This window comes from Elephantulus edwardii, unplaced genomic scaffold (assembly GCF_000299155.1).
Source record: "Elephantulus edwardii isolate Elephantulus edwardi_28Jun2011 unplaced genomic scaffold, EleEdw1.0 scaffold00096, whole genome shotgun sequence".
Classification (NCBI taxonomy): Eukaryota; Metazoa; Chordata; class Mammalia; order Macroscelidea; family Macroscelididae; genus Elephantulus; species Elephantulus edwardii.
In genome coordinates, this window is record NW_006399846.1 from 6,773,248 (window position 1) to 6,790,160 (window position 16,913).

At 45.7% G+C, this 16,913-nt stretch overlaps 1 protein-coding gene across 1 annotated transcript in view; it reads left to right on the top strand.

Moving 5' to 3' along the window:
- LOC102871232 (tetraspanin-11-like) overlaps positions 1 to 16,913 on the top strand; it is an 84,753-nt gene that overhangs the window by 28,710 nt on the left and 39,130 nt on the right. The window contains exon 2 of the mRNA XM_006891303.1: positions 1,782 to 1,973. Coding sequence (XP_006891365.1) covers positions 1,782 to 1,973 — 192 coding nt within the window. The remainder of the gene's footprint in view (positions 1 to 1,781; positions 1,974 to 16,913) is intronic.

The following is a 16,913-nucleotide window of genomic DNA, read 5'->3' on the forward strand; positions in this document are numbered from 1 at the left end:
ACTAATCTATAGTAAACAGTCTCACATTTCTCCACCACATCAGTGATCTAGTTTCTAGGTATGGTTGACATCTGTCTTTCTCCCAACCCTATTGCACCTTCCTACACATATAAGAGCTAGATAATAAGTAAGGATGACAGAAGAATTGTTGCCTTTGAGTTGTGGAATTGGAGAAGAATACTGTGTATCCCATGACTGACAAGAGCACAAGCAGATACGTCTTGGAGAAGGTGCAGCCAGAGTGCTCCTTGGGATCAAGGATGGCAAAGCTTCATCTCACGTACTTTGGACATGTTGCTAGGAGAGCCTATTCCTTGGAAAAGGACTAGGAAAGGTGGAGGGTCAGCTTAGGAGAAGACCTTCGACGAGGTAGGTTGATACAGTGACTACAGCATTGGGCTCATGTGTGTCAGAGATGATGAGGATGGCACAGGACAGGAGAGGGTTCAGATCTGTTGTTCATAGAGTCACTGTGAGTCATACTCAGCCCCATCTAACAAAAGTAACAGAATGAAAGTCTCACTTCAAATTCACAGTCTCTGGCAGGAACAGAACACTCAGTCAGCAAGGTTAAGCGTGAACTTCCTTGTGTGTGCTTGCTGATGTGTAAGTGAACAATTTCACCTGCTTCTCACCTCTGTCAAGCCCCACATGCAGAAACAACAGGGAAAGAAGAACCACCAGCTGTTGCCCAGATGCCCTTTTTAAGGAGGCTCCCTCGACACTCATCTCAGCCCTTCAAAGCAACTCTGTTCTGTCCCTCTCTCTTTTGGGGGAGTAGAGGGAATCAGATGGCATAGCCCCCGAGCCTTCCCTGAAGCAACTCCTCCTTGTCCAGCTGTAGCGGCCTTGTGGTCCTGGAGGCTGAGCAGACAAGGTCCTGGGCTCCTGGGACTGTTCCTGGCCCTGCCCCTGACTTAGAGACAGGATCTGCACCAGTTTACAATCCCTCTAGAGGCCTCTGTTTTCTAATCTATAAAAGATGAGAAGGCCATTTGAGCCTCCTCAGTGAACAAACCTAAGGGTTAAGTAAGGAGCCATGCCATCACATGCAGACAACATATAGAAACACTCTGAGGCGAGGAAAAGCCCAGGGTACCAGGAATTGGACAGAGAGGGAGAGCACAAAGAACCAACGACACACTGGCCATTCCCATGGCTGCAGTCTCCACCTTAACACAAGGATGTAGTTGATACCATAATAAAAAGCACAGTAAGGACTCAGACTTGGGTTAACAATTGGATCTGACTACCTGCTAGGAAGCTCTGGTGGCCTTGTGCTAAGAAGCTCCACTGCCATCCCAAAGGCACATGGTTCAAATCCAGCAGGTGCTCCACTGAAGAAAACCGGGCATGTTCCTCCTGTGCTGTTTACTGCCTCTAAAAAACCCACTGAAGAGTCAGCTATGAGTTGGTTCCAACTCGACAGCACATAACAACAACAGCTAGGTAAGAAACTCTGTTACTGTAGTTAGTAAAAGTGTTGCACAGCTATCCAAAAGGCTGCATTTCTGGTTGATGGAAGCCAGCGGCCTGTGGGAGAAAGAGGGGCAGTCACCTCTTGAGGAAGCCAGTTTAAATTTGACTTGCACAAGTCGCCTAATTTTGCAAAGCCTTTATTTCCTCTGTAAAATCTGGATAACCAAACTATTCTTTCCCCATTGGGCTTTTCAGGGATTAGATGAGATGATGTGTGAATGTGCCGGGTCCAGAGGGGCTCAGTAAATGCCTGCTCCGGAGGCCCCTGTCACCGCCCCACTCTAACCCACGACTTCCTGCAGGTGGGTGGCGCGGCCGTGCTGGCCGTGGGCGTGTGGACCCTGGTGGAGAAGAGTGGCTACCTGAGCATCCTGGCCTCCAGCACCTTCGCCGCCTCTGCCTACATCCTCATCTTCGCAGGCGCTCTCGTCATGGTGACAGGCTTCCTGGGCTTTGGCGCCATCGTCCGCGAGCAGAGGAGCTGCCTGTCCACGGTGAGTGTCGCCAGCCCCCGCGGTGCCTGTGCTCCAGGAGGCTGGCAGGAGAAGCCCAGAGCCTCAGGAACCGCGCTGGAGGCCCCGATCATGCCTGTTCCCCAATCAGATTTCCCTGTGCTGAGACCCTCCATCAAAAGATAGGAGCTCCTGCCTTGAGCCAGAATAGGATGCAGAGGCCATGGGAAAGCCGGGTCAGGAGGCTGCTCTTGGGTCAGAAGTTTGTGTATTTTCCATGTTAGTGACTCATTCTCCCTCCCCCCCAACCTCCTCCTCTTCCTTGTCTCCCTCTTCCTTATTCTTCCTCATGCTCCTCCTCTTGCTCTTTGTAGATTTCATCATGGGGAATTTTAAATAGATATGAAAGTCAATAGAATGGTCTGATGAAGGTCTCCGTTTTCATCACCACGATTCAAGGCCAGTCTGGTTCCTCCATGCCTTCCCCTCCTACCCCCCTCTTCTTCCCCTGGATTATTCTAAACAATCCCAGACGCCATGTCTTCTGTAAATATCTCAGTATGTATTTATAAAACTTAAGGATCATTTATTTTTACAACACAGTGATATTGCTATTATCAAATCTAAGGACAATTAGTAGTCTTTTCTTAATACCATGAAATAACCAAGCAGTTTCCAATTTCCCCCGAGTGACCAATAAACGGATTTTGTTTTATTTGGTTTTTCTCAGTTCATCTGAATCAGAATCTAAATTAAGTTCATCCGTTAAAATTGGTTGATTTGTCTCTCAAGTCTCTTTTAGCTGATAAGTTCTCCATCAATCTTTTTCCCTCCTATAATTTATTTGTTGAGGGCACCCCAATGACCTAGCCAATAGGGAGTTGTGCTGCCAAATGCCAAGGAGGGCGGTTCAAATCCACCAGCTGCTCTGTAGGATAAAGATGGGCATTTTTGTTTTATTTTGTTTTTAATTTATTTGTTGAAGAAACCAGGTCAGTTGGCCTATAGTGTTTCTTCCCATCTGGTTTTCTGATGACATTCTTGTGGTGGTGACAACTGTGTTCCAGCAGTTGGATATAAAAGCTTGATCAGATTTTGGGTTGATTGCATGGGCAAACGTATTCCATGGGTGGTCATGTGGGCACCACATTCATCGTAACCACCATCCACCGGAGAAACTGGGGACGATAATCTTAGCTGGCTCTTATAACAGGGACAGCAGCCAGAGTGGGATATATAGGGGATGGTCTCCTGGAGTTTGGCTCTGGATCCCGGTGAACCCCAATACCTCAACTCCCATGGACTCGTCAGCATGTCAAGGCCTCTGCCTGTCCCCACTCGCCATCTCCTTCAGAAGGGCCAAAGTCAGGCATGTGGGAGGAGGGAAAACAGGCAGGAGAGGCTAAAAAGCATCCCAGCTTAGCAAGGAAGTGCCAGAGGCAGAGCCGGTGCAAGCGTCAAAGAGAAAGCAGGTTGGGTCTGAAGGAATCAGGCCTGTGTTCTCTGCATCCAGGTCACCCCCATCAACTTCACAACCTGTCCTGTACAACCAAGATGAAGGGTGTAGAAGCAGGAGGAGGGGACGGAGAGAGCCTGAGGGGCAGCCCCTGCAGCAGCTCTCACCAGATGATGACCTAGTTCTTTAGCCCTGCAGAGAAAAAGCTCCAGTACACCAGCCCAGCAGGACAGCCCTTCTCTCTGAAGAAGTCCGTAATTCTGCTCTGTAGGATAGTGCATAGCCCACATGCTGGCCGAATGCGTGGTCCCGCACTGCAGACAGTGCAGTGCAGCCAAGGACCAGCCACAGAGCCCAGGCATGGAGCTGGCCCCTACATGGGTTTGGAGTGGGGGCAGGTGTGTGTGTCCAGTGCCTGTGGAGATTCAGGTGGCTTCGAACTGCTGACTCTTTGGTTAGCAGCCAGTGTTTAACTTACAGTGCCGCCATGGCTTCTTGCTTCGAAAGAATCCTCTAAAGATCCTTGGTCCCCATACAGCACTGAAAAGTAACCCTCATCCTACCCCAATCCCCGACTCAGTTATAACTCACTTGCCAATCATTCATTGAAAGCCACCTATCCTTACAACAACCTCACAGAGTCTTAATAGTAGTGACCTCTCTGTATCAAAATTTACACACATTTTAAATCTTTACTCTAGTCTTATGGGGCATTAACTATTATCACATACATGTTGTCGTTGAAGGCACAGAGAGGTTAAGTAAGGCCACACAGCAACAAAGCAGCAGACCCAGATTCCTACAATGAGGTCTGACTGATGAGCCCATAATCAAACATATTATACTGATTCACCCACCTGAATCCGTGAGAAGATGAGCTGAGCCCAGAGACCAGGAGCCAGCAGTGCTGGAGCTGGAGTTTGAATCCCGGTCTGAATCACCTCCAAGAGTCAGCTCTACCCGGACAAAGCCAATCTGATCAAAGACAGAAGAGTCGTCAAGACCAAGCTCACAGGTGGCTCACAGGTGCACACTGTTCCCCATTTCCGTGGAGGTCAGCACTGAGCAGCTGTACTCAATGATATAGTTTGATGCAAGAGAAGCCCAGCCCAAAACCTGTGGGCCAGAGACTCTCTGACCACTGGCATGTTGCTTGCTTCAATCTGGGGAAGAAAGGCAGGAATAGTTGTTGTTTTTAGGTGCCATCAAGTCAACTACAACTCATAGTGATCTTGTGAACAACAGATTGGAGCCTTGTGCCATCCTCATGCATAAGCCACTGTTGTTTACGTTCAGTTTAAAATAAATTCAATTCATTGCCATTGAGTTAGAACCAACTTAAACAGACCCTCCAGTGGGTTTTCAGAGGCAGTAAATTGCACCAGAGGAGATTGCCCATCTTTCTCCTGCTGAACAGCTGGTGTATTCAAACTGCCAGCCTTTTGGCTGGAAGTGCAGCTCCTTACCCACTAGACCACCAGTTGCTCCCATTAGAGTATGGTGATAAGAGCTGGCATGCAGTTGCCAATTCCAATCCCTTCAGAGCAGCTTGCACTTCCTCCATCATCACCATTGCCTCTGGATCATATGTTGTTTCATTAAATTCTTCTGCATCAATCCTTTTTGGAACAGTGACTCTGTGTACTCCTTCTATTTTCTTTTGAAGCTTGTTAGATTATTCCATATTCAGCCCATAGCATCATTAAATATTTCAACTCAAGGCTTGAATTTGTTTTACAATTCTTCAGCTTAAGAAATGCGGAACAGGTTCGTCCCTTTTGATTCTCTGACTCCAGTTTTCACACATTTCATTATAATACTTTGCTTTGTTTTCCTGAGCTGCCCTTTGAAGTCTTTTATTCAGCTCCTTAACTTCTGCTTTCTTCCCTTTGCTTTGGCTTCTTGGCACTCTAGTGCAATATTCAGAGTCTATTCTGACATCTGTCTGGTCATTTCTTGCTCCTCTGTCTTTGTAAAGACCTTTTACATTCTTCATGGATGATATTCTTGATATCCTCCCACAGCTCATCTGGTTTTAATTCATTAGTGTCCAAGGCCTCAAACCTGTTCTTGAGATGGTTTTTAAATTCAGGTAGGATGGACTCAAGGTCTGATTTTGGTTCTTGTGGATTTGATTTCATTTTCTTAAACTTCAGCTTTTGAACTTATAAATGAGTAGTTGATGGTCTGTTTCACAGTCAGCACCTGGCCTAGTTTTCACAGCTGACATTGAGAGTCTCCAACAATTCTTTCCACAGATGTAATCAATCTGATTCCTGTGCATACATAACACAGGTGAAGTCCATATGTATAGTCATCACTTATGTTTCCTATAAAAGGTATTTGTAATGAATACATCATCAATGGTAAAAAATTCTATCATTATACCTCCAGCCTCATTTCTATCACTAAGTCCATGTTTCCTTCTTCCTAGTTTCCAACTTTTGCATTCCAGTTACCCATTAATATTAATGTATCTTGGTTGCATGTTTGATCAATTTCCAACAGCAAAAGTTGGTAGAAATCTCCCATTTCTTACTCTTTGGCTCTGATTATTGGTGCATATATTGAATGATGGTAGTATTAAAAAGTCTTCCTTATCCTATCTCTTACAACATTGCATTTCAGGATAGATCTAGAAATGGTCCTTTTTATTATGAATGTGACCCCATTTTTCTTCAACTTTTCATTTCCATTTCCAACATGTTGTTGTTGTTGTTGTTATTGCTGTTGAATCGAGCATGACTCACAGTGACTCTATGAACAAAAGACCTAATGCTTTTCCATAACTATCGTCATTTCTCCAAGTTCATAGAGTTTCCAGAGTCATATGGTTTAGGAAGTGGATGCCACTCCTGCTTCCAAAGGTATTTTGCACTAGGAGCTCCACCAAACACTGTCCACTTTGGGAAACAATTCTGGTATTTGATACCCCAGTGGCACAAGGTTCAGCATCACAGCAACCCAGGCTACTTCATACAGCACATTGAGAAAGACTGATGTGCAAAGTGGAAGAGTGTTTCTCCAAATATTACAACACTGGTCTCACTTAGCAGTGATTAAGTGCCGTCAAGTCAAATACAACTAATAACGACCCTTACTGAACTCTGAATACTCTTCTTTAATTAACAATATTTCTGTACGTTTATAGAGTTTCCAGAGGCATCTAGTTTAAGAAGTGGATGCCTCTCCTGCTTCCCAATCTGAATCAATCTGGAAGCTCCTCCAAACATTGTACATGATGGGTAACCATTATGGTATTTGATAAGACTATGGGACAATGTTCAGCATCACAACAACTCCAAATTATTCAATATAGCAAGTAGACAAATGATTGCTACATCACTTAAAGAATGTTTTAAAGACACAGCTTTAGAAGGCCTCCACCTTTGGGTCAAAAGTTCAGTTGACACACACTTTTTTTGGGGGAAAGAGCCAATAACACACATCAAACACAACCCAAAAATCTTCCCTTACATGACTGCCATCAAGACGCCATCAACTCCTCAAGTGGAGGAGCCTCAAGTGGAGGCTCCAGGCCAGATTCCAATTGATGTATTTCAGCCAACAGATGCTGCCCTGGACATATTCACCAGGTTGTGCAGAGAAATCTGGAGAGCAAATACCTGGCCAATTGATTGAAAGAAATCTATATTATTCCCATTCAAAAAAAAAAAAAAAAGGTAATCCAGCAGTGTGGAAATTATCAAACAGTATCACTAATATCACATGCAAGCAAAATCTTCCTGAAGATTATCGAAAAATAATCCTTCAACAGAGAATTGCCAGAAATGCAAGCTGGGTTTAGAAGAGGCTGTGACACAAGGGACATCATTGTCAATGTCAGATGGATCTTGGCTGAAAGCAGAGAGGACCAGAAGTATGTCTGTGTTTCACTGACTACACCAAAGGTATTTGACTGTGTGGATCACCAAAAATTATGGCTAACCTTGAGAAGAATGGGATACCAGAACACTTGATTGTGCTTGTGTGAAACTTATACTTGGACCAGGAAGCCATCCTCAGAACAAAGCAAACATTGCAAAATCAGGAAAAGTGTGTCAGGGATACATCTCATCTCCATACCTTTCCAATCTATATGCAGAACAGATCATTCAAGGATGACTGGAGGAAGACTCATCAACAACTGGCATTATGCAGATGACACAACCATGCTTGCCAAAACTCAGGAAGACCTGAAGCATCTGCAGCAGAAGATTAAGTACTGCAGTGTTCAATGTGGATTAAAGCTCAAAATCAAGAAAACAAAGATTCTCACCACTGGGCCAATTGCCAGCATCATTATAGATGGAGAATGGATTGAGATTGTTAAAATTTCAGCTTGCTTGGGTTCATGATCAATATTCTTGGCACCAGCAGCCAGAACATCAAAAGATTAATTGGATTAGGAAAGTCTGCTGTCAAGAACTTCTCCAGAGTGCTAAAGAGCAATGATGTCAGTTTAGAGACTAAGGTGTGCCTGACCCAGACCATGGTCTTCACAATTACTTACTACCTATCAGAAAGCTGGACAATGAATAAGAAAATGACAGAAGAAGAATTGATGCCTTTGACTTGTGGTGCTGGAGAAGAGTATTGAACATACCATGGACTCCAAGGAGAATAAACAGGTCTGTCCTGGAGAGGGTGAAACCAGTTTGCTCCTTAGAGGCAAAGATTTTAAAACTCTGTCTCACATACCTTGGGCATGTGGCCAGAAGGGACCAATCTTTGGAGACATCATGCTTGGAAGGGTGGAGGGACAACGCAGGAGAGGAGGACCCTGGATGAGGTGGATTGACACAGCAATTAGAGTAATAGGGTCAAGTATGTAGGAAATATTGAGATTGAATCAGAATAGGACAGAGTTCAGAGCTTATAGCCACAGGGCGGCTGTCAGTCTCAGGTGACTCAACAGCACATAAAAAAACAATGCACTTACGCATACATGTGCACATACACCTACAGACATACACAGACAAGGCTTATCCAGTGTACAAGGGAGCTGGAGAGTCATTTAGTCACACACTATATGCAGTGCTGGAATCAGAGTTCCCAGACTAAAGGACAGTGGGTGGGTGGTAGTGTGGGTCACCTAAGGTGATACTCAGAATCATTGACGTTTTGGGAGCACACCATGATCATAAGAGCCCTTGCTCTTGACAGCCTCAAAACCAAAGAGAAAGCCTAAGGCTTAGCAGCTGTCAGAACTCGGCTGCCTGAGCCACTAACTACAGCCCCATTCCTCATTCCCTTCTCCCATGCAAGATCTGCCCACCATGCATTAAGAAAGTTGATGTCTCCAGCTTCCCCAGTCACCGCCCGCATGTCATGTAGTCTGAATAGCTTGCCCAGAGGAGTCTAAGTCCGGTCTGTGCCTGGGGCTGTGCAAGAAAGATGTGGAGACAAAACGCAAAGTCCAGGCCTATGTTTGCCCAGAGGCTCAAAGGTCACCTCTTGTCCCACCTTCTAGAGCTTCAGAAGGTCAACAATCTGAGAGACCTTCTCCTCCTTCTAAAACTGAAGCAGGCTGGGCACAGGCTGGTGCAAGAGGCCTTTCCTCTCTCAGCTCCACTCTCCCCTCATTCCATAAACATACCTGCCTATGTTTATCTTTATCATCTACACAGAACTGACGATTTCTGGTTAAACAGCCTTGAACAGACACATCAGTGAGGCAACAGCTTGAAACTCAGGAAAACATAAAAGTGTAGACACGCTCACCCAAACACGTGTACACTTACATACAACATGCACAACTGCATGTCCATGCATGCACAGATACATACATGCACACTTACACTCATGTGTATGCACATATGTTGTTGTTGGATACTATTGAGTCAGAACCGTCCCACAGCTCACCTGCCCGTGGATTTTCAGAGGCAGTTAATCTCACAGGAGGAGATTGCCCATCCTCCCACAGAGCAACTGGTGGATTCGAACCACATGCCTTTGGAACTGCAGCTCAGCTTCTTGTCACAGGTGCATATGCTGTGGTGTACACACACACACACACACACACACACACACACACGCACTCTACCACCACCACTACAAGTGAATGTGAGAATATCTCTTCCAGGAGCCCAATGTATAGCAAACCACCCCATCCTACAGTCTTCCTCCTTTGTTTTCCCTGCCCTCTTCTGAAAGAACCAAGGTCAGAACTGAGCCAAGGACAAGCAGAACAGGGGAGGAAGCTGAGGCTCCTGCATGATCTCCACCCCGGCCCATTAGCCCTGAACTGTCATGTGCTTAGTTATTTAAACAAAGAGAGGGGTTGCAGAGCCTTCCCTGGCCTCACTCAAGTAGGATTTTTAAAGCCCGGCCATCCATTTAGAGTCAAGTCCTGTGGTTAAGGCAGTTTTAAAAGCGTTCTGTGGTTCTTCAAGGTTCCTTCGTGGTTTCACTGAGCTGGTTTGGGGGATTTCCCCCCCTCCCTTTCATGTCTAACTTGCTCTTGAAATCTTTAATCAGCTGAAGGTCAGGGAAAGCTCCGGAGGAGAAATGATGCTAGTCTAGCTTTAAACAAAGTGGTCCCCAAAAAGGGAAGGGGAGGAAGAAGGAGAAAGGGAAGGCATTTGAATGGTATACAGTCTACTCGGGTTAGGAGGAACGGGGAGGACTGACAGCCAAATTCCCAGAGAAGTTTCCAGAGAGGGACCATCAGCCTCACCCTCCGACACATCTGGCCTGGCCGTACCTTTCCCATTCACACACCTGCAGCCCCTCAGAGTCACCTTCTCAAGAAAGAACTGTTCATCAGGGACAAGAATAGCACATCTTCGCCAGGCATTGGAAATCTGCAAAGGGAGGAAAGGAATGGGGCGTAAATTATTCACACCCGATCTTTTTTAGCTAAGGCGGCATGAGGGAACCAGACAATTTGGGGCAGCTGAGCCCAAGGCCAGTGACCATGACAGATGCTCCCCTTATCAAATGAGCAAGGTATTTTTAGAATCTAGAATACGGACTCTGAAAACTTTCCCATCTTACACCAAATGAGGATCCTGATGGATGGCTCAGGCTAAACTGGGCCTTTATCAGAGGTTCTTCTCTATTTAGGGGATTAAAAAGTAGAAGAAGTTCTAGAAACCAAACTCTGGAAATGAGAGATCCCACGTTACAACACTTCCATTAAATACACCAAGACTTAGGTTAACCAGGGTGAGAGAGTTCAGAATCAAAGGCAGAAATAACGCGGACGGAGCTCAGAGCATAGTGTTACCTGCCCAGCTTGGTCTGGGACCTCGACAAAGTCACTCAGCCTGCCTTCGCCACCTGGTGTCCCATCTGTACGCGGGTGATGTGTAAGGATAATGAGGAAATATTTTCAGGTTTTGGGAAATGAATCACCGCATTATATAAAGATTATAAAAATATGGCTATAATTATCATTGACAACGTCATCACCATGACCAAACTCCTTGGAGAAAGAATCTAAGTAAGTAGTTATTCTTAGGGCCATTCCTACCAAGGTCCCGACTGCTTGGGCTGGTCCTCTGCCGCTGAAGAAGCTGGCGAGGATGGGAAGCGTGGGGCCGTCCTGGGTCCTCCCCAGAGCGCCTTCCTCACCCACCCTCGGCGTTAGCAGTGCTCCACCAGCGGCTCAGCTCTGTGGTTACTCACAGCCTAACCTGCTCAGTGGCACTTTGACGTTTGAATCAGCTGCTTTCAAGCTCTCCAGGGACAGATCCTGGAGCTGAGGCTCTTGAGAATCCTCAGTTCCTCTCCAAGGGATCCAGCCAGGGATCCTCTCTTCCTCCGGCGTAGTTTAATGCAGCAGGAACGCAATTATAACCCAGGTGGCCAGTGTTCATTAAGAAGCACCTTCCTCTCTCTATCCTTACAACCATCCTCCAGAGTTGTAATAATAGTGACTTCCCTGTTCTCAAACCTTATGCGTCACTCTCATCACTCCAAAGTTGAAGTTGACTCATAGCTGACCGTCCGGCAGGTTTTGTAAATTACACAGAAAATTACCCAACTGCCTCCCGAGGAGCTGCTAGTGGATTTGAACTTGCAGAGTGGTGTTACCTTTAGATTCACCGAGCAACTACCTGCAAACTAGGTCACTGTCGCTCCCTCAGCCTTTCTGCAAGCTGGCTCTTTAGTCCCCTCCACCTCCCAATCCCTGTGAGATGTTTATTGTTACAACATGCATGTTACTGATGAGGGCTCAGATTAAGTAATCTGCTCAAGGCCCCCCTGCTTGTATCAGCTCCAGGGTTGCAACCATGCACCTGGCCTCCAAGCCCACACTCTCTGAGCCACCATACTGCACTCCAAGAAGGTGTGATTCACTCCAGCTGAGAGAGGAGAACGCAGGACATGGAGACAGCGAGAGAGCAGGGCTGGAGCTTGGATCCCAGTAATCCACTTCAGACAAGAAAATCTCTTGGCAGGCTCTGGAAAACAGGGTACAGATAGCCCGAAAGCCAACCTTGAGAATCCAGCATGACTACACAGAGACTCAGAGAGGCCACCCAGCTCTGCCCTCCCCCTGCTGAGATCATTCAGGAAAAGCTTTGACTGGAATTGGTGGCCAAAACAACCACACAGCTGCGAGTAATCCCTGTTCCCCTTGAGGCCCCAGTACATCACGCCCCTCCACCTCCTCCACACTGGGCTGGCCAGGCCCTGAGGCTGTGCAGAGGGGCAGCCCAGCACCTCAAGATGCAGCTTCCACCCTGCAGCCAGAGAGAGGAGGCCTGCCCGAGACCACACAGCCTGGGCCCCGGTCCAGGGCCTCTGCTTCTTCCCTGTTCTGGGTGCTTCCAATGCGGGGAGGGGGCCCTCGCCTTCTCCATGACTCAGGGCCTGTGGGTTGATTTCCAGATGGAAAAGGAAGCCCAGAAGTGAGAATTGGAGGTCAGTTACCTGGCTGCCTGCCACCTGACCCACTCCAAACACAGAACTGAAGTTTCAGGGCACTCGCGGTGTTACTGAAGCTGGCTCAGCTGGCAGGCGAATCAAGCCTGGAGGTCTAATTGGAGGATGTTTCAGCACAGTGACTGGCAAGGTGGACTATCCCTGGAAGAACGGTTCTTTGTCCACCTGCCACCAGGACCAAGTGTGAGAGAAGGACTGAAAAAGGGGGGAGGAGAAGGCTGGGATGGGAAAACATCGTTTGTTTGCATCCCAGATCCAAGAGTTTACTTGGGGATTAAAGGTTGTCTTTCCATTATTCAGTTGCTTCCACCCTTGCCTTGGCAGAGGCTCGGAAATATAACCATGCAATTGGAGAGAAGGGATTTCGTCCCACTAACCTAGCAAGGCCTGGCCAGTGCCCTTATAACTGGGCCCCTGAGGGAGCAGAGCCCTGTAACAGAGGCTCGGAACCGCAGATAATCCTTCAGCAAATCCTTTGGAAGCTCTGCTCGAAGGGCACGCAGATGTTTGCTCGTTCTCCGTCACATTTCACTCAGTTGATATTAAAATTACTATGACAAGTACACATACCCACAAAGGATGGCTTGAAAGTGGAAACCATAGAGTTGAGGAAAGTGAAAAAAGTCTTACCATCATGAGAACCACATTGGGAACTACTGCCGGCTTCGGTGAGACACTGGCATTCTTGTTCTTCTCTAATGGTATTGATTGAAGCACATGGTGTGTGAGGCCAAGTTAGTAATTTAAAAAAACACCACTTTTCTTCACTTTGTTTGGGCACAAGCAGTTCTACCCCAGGGAGGATGGGATGGCTGTGTTCTCTGCCACGAGTCAGGGACAGAAACGAGGGAACGACCAACTTCCTTCCCAGGTGACTTATCTGGACGCCATTCCTGCCTTTGCCGTGGGAGCAGCAGATGTCCAAGCTACAAGGAAAAACAAAACTAAGACCAGCAGCAGTGGCATTCTTTCTCACTTTCCGAAGCCATGTGTATGTCACAGTAGAATTGTGTACCATAAAGTTTTCAGTGGTGATTGTTTTGGGGTGGTTTGGTTTTTAAAAAATAGAATGCCAGGTCATTTTCTGAAGTGTCTCTAACTAGATTTGAACCTCCAACATTTGGGCAAGCAGCCTAACGCATTAACCATTTGCACCACCCAGGGATTCCTAAACCAGTTGCTGTTCAATCAGTTCCTATTCATGAGAACTCTGTGTCAGAATAGAATTGTGCTCCGTGTTTCTAGTGGCTGTAATCTTGGAGGTAGAGCTGCTGAGCCTTTCTTCCAAGGCACCACTGCCTGGATTAGTACTGCAGTCTTTTCATTCATAGAGAAGGCTTAGCCATTTGTACGCTCCACAAGCTCCAACCTGCAGGCACCCCTCTGAATCCTTCAAGCTGGAAAAGGTGTAGCAGCGGGGCTCAACCTTACACGCCAGGCCTGGCACGGGATCTTGGACGGTCTGTGCTGCCATCTTGATCTTGACACTCAGTGTCCCATTCAGTCTCCCTGTATATGGGATCTTAGGAGAGCTCAGAATTAACTGAAAAATCAGACACAGTTCAGGGCGTAGAGAGAGGATAAAGAGGTAGAGCGTAGGGCATTTCTGGACAGCGACGCTACTATATAATGGATAGTTGTGGTGAACACATGACCTTATTAACACATGTGTCAGCACCCGCAGGACTGTGAAACACAAACCCTGAACCCTAAGGTAAACTCCGGATTTCAGGTAACAATAATGTGTCGATATTGTCAAGTACTAGGGAGTCGGTCCAGACACTTATCAACCCCATATGACAGAGAAGAACTGACTCAGAGGGTTTTCTCGGCTGTAAAACCAGGAGTACATTGCGGGGCCTTTCTCCTGTGGAATCACTGAGTCCCAACCACCCACCTTTCAAGTAGCTACCAAATAATTAACCACTGTGCCACCAGTAAAAAAATAAGACAAAAACTTACCAGTTTGGGGTTTTTTTTTTACACAGTTTGGAGTGGAACTGCCCATAGGGTCTCTAAGGACTTTAAACCTTTGTGAAAGCCAACTACTACTACCTCTTTCTTAGGAGCTTTTGATTAACTTGGTGCCACCCTGATTCCTTGTGCCACGAGGGGTCCTTAATGTGTCAGTGCTGGTTCATTAATCATTACAGATGTATAAAGAAATACAAGATACAAGATAAGAAGGAGCTCTGCTGGCCCACTAGCAAGGAGCTGTGCTGCGATTTCAGAGGCAAGAAGTTTGAGTCCACTAACTGTTTCCTGGGAGAAGGACAGACAGTCTACTCCTGTGCGATTCACTGCCGCTGAAAACCTGCTGGAGGGTCAGCTGTGAGTCAGTTTCCACTCGACAGCACCCAACAACCACAACTATAAGAGGAAAACAGAGGGTTGCTGCAGTTGTTGGTAGGTGCCATCAAGTGGAATATGACTCATCGCCACTCTGTGAGTGACAGATCTGAACCCTGTTCTGTCCTGGGCCATCCTTATCTTCCCTGACACCCTTGAGCCCATTGCCACACTTTATCAGTCCATCTCCTTGAGAGTCTTCCTCTCTTTCACTGACCCTTCACCTTTCCAAGCATGATGTCCCTCTCCAAGGAATAGCCTCTCCTGATAACATGTCCAAAGAGTCTACATAAAGCTTCACCATCCTTGTCCGTAAGGAGCACTCTGGTTGTACTTTCTCCAAGATAGATCTGTTTGTTCCTCTGGCAGGCCATAGGATATTCAGTACTCTTCTCCAAAACCACAGCTCAAAGGTATAAGCTCTTCTTTGATCATCCTATGCATTGTCGAGCTCTCAGATGCATAGTAAGTGATTGAAAAGGCCATGGTCTGAATCAGACAAGCTTTTGTGTTCAAACTGACATCAGGTCTTCTCAGTAATTTGGAGAGGTCCCTGACAGCAGGCTTTCCCAGTGCTGTACATCTCCTGATCTCCTAACTGCTGGTACCAAAGTTTTGATTGTGGATCCAAGTAAGATGAAATAGCTGACAATTTCGATATTTTCTCCATCTTATTATGATGTTGTCTATTGACCCAGTGGTGAGGATTTTTGTTTTCTTGATGTTGAGATGTAATGCATACTGACGGCTGTAGTCTTTGATCTTCTGCAACAAGTGCCTCAAATTCTCACTTTCAGCAAGAAAGGTTGTGTCATCTGCACGACACAGGTTGTTGATGAGTCCTCTTCCAATCCTGAAGCCACATTCTTCTTCATAAAGTCCAGCTTCTCAAATTATTTATCCAGCACACAGATTGACTTAAGTGTGGAGAAAGGATACAGCCCTGAAACACAGCCTTGATTTTTTTTCTTTGTTTTATTATTATTTTAACAAAAGTTTACAGAAAAGTTGGATTTTCATTCATTCATTGTTGCATATTTTCCTGCCTTCCCCCCTTTTCCACTTCCTCAGTTCCCTTTTTAAATTTTTTGAATTTTAAACTGGTTTATTTATACTTTGAATATGAATATATTGTTTTTCACAAACGATCCTTCCCATTTCCTTCATCCCACCCACCCATTGAATTGTGCAACCCTGTGATTAACACCCCCTCCCCCACCCATCCTCACCCCTCTGCTTCCACCCTCCCCCTCCCTTGGATCCTCATATTCCTTCTACAATAATGGTTTTATACAATATTCATCCTTGTGAGACTGAGTTCACGCAACATAATGTTCTCCAGTCCCTCCCAAGTTAGGTAGTAACTTACAAAATCCTTGCTCCTGTGTGCTGCATAGTATTCCATTGTGTGGATATACCACAACTTCTCATTCCATTGTTTGTGGTTGGATATTAGGGCTGTTTCCATGTTCTTGCAATGGTGAATAATCCTGCTACAAACACAGGTAGACAAGTTTCTGTTTGAGCCTCAGTTCTCATTTTCTTGATATATATTCCAAGCAACAGAATAGCTGGGTCATATGAATTTCTATGTTCAGCTTTTAGAAGGAGTGCCAAACAGCCTTCCAGAGTGGTTGTACCACTGTACAATCCCACCAACAATGTATAAGAGTTCCTTTCTCGCCACATCCTCTCCAACATTTATTACTTGCTGTGCTGTTAAACTTTGCCACTGTTACTGGAGTGAGATGGTATCTCATTGTGGTTTTTATTTGCATCTCTCTTATTGCCAGTGATTTGGAGCATTTTTTCATATTCATTTGAAGATAATTCATTTGAATATCTTCCTCTGTGAAATTTTTTTCCATGTCTTTTGTCCATTTTGTAATTGGGTTGTCAATATTAATTCATTGTGACACTCTTGATTTTATTTTTTTTTAACCTTAATTGTAATTTTTAACAAAAATTTACAGAAAAATTGGATTTTCATTCATTCATTCATTCATTCATTATTGCATAATTTCCTCTCCTCCCTCCCCTTCCCCCAATCCTCTTTGTAATGTACCTTTTTTATTCTGTAGGTTGTCCTACATATAATACCTAATCATATATTCCTTTTAAACAGTTCTTTCCCTCATCCATCCCAATACATTATCTATCCACTCTCTTCCTATTCTCCTCTCCAGTCGTCCCCCCCATGTCAATACTGCTTCATAACAGTGGTGTTATACAGTATTTGTTCATTTGATACTGAGATATTTCACTCAGCATAATGTCCTCCA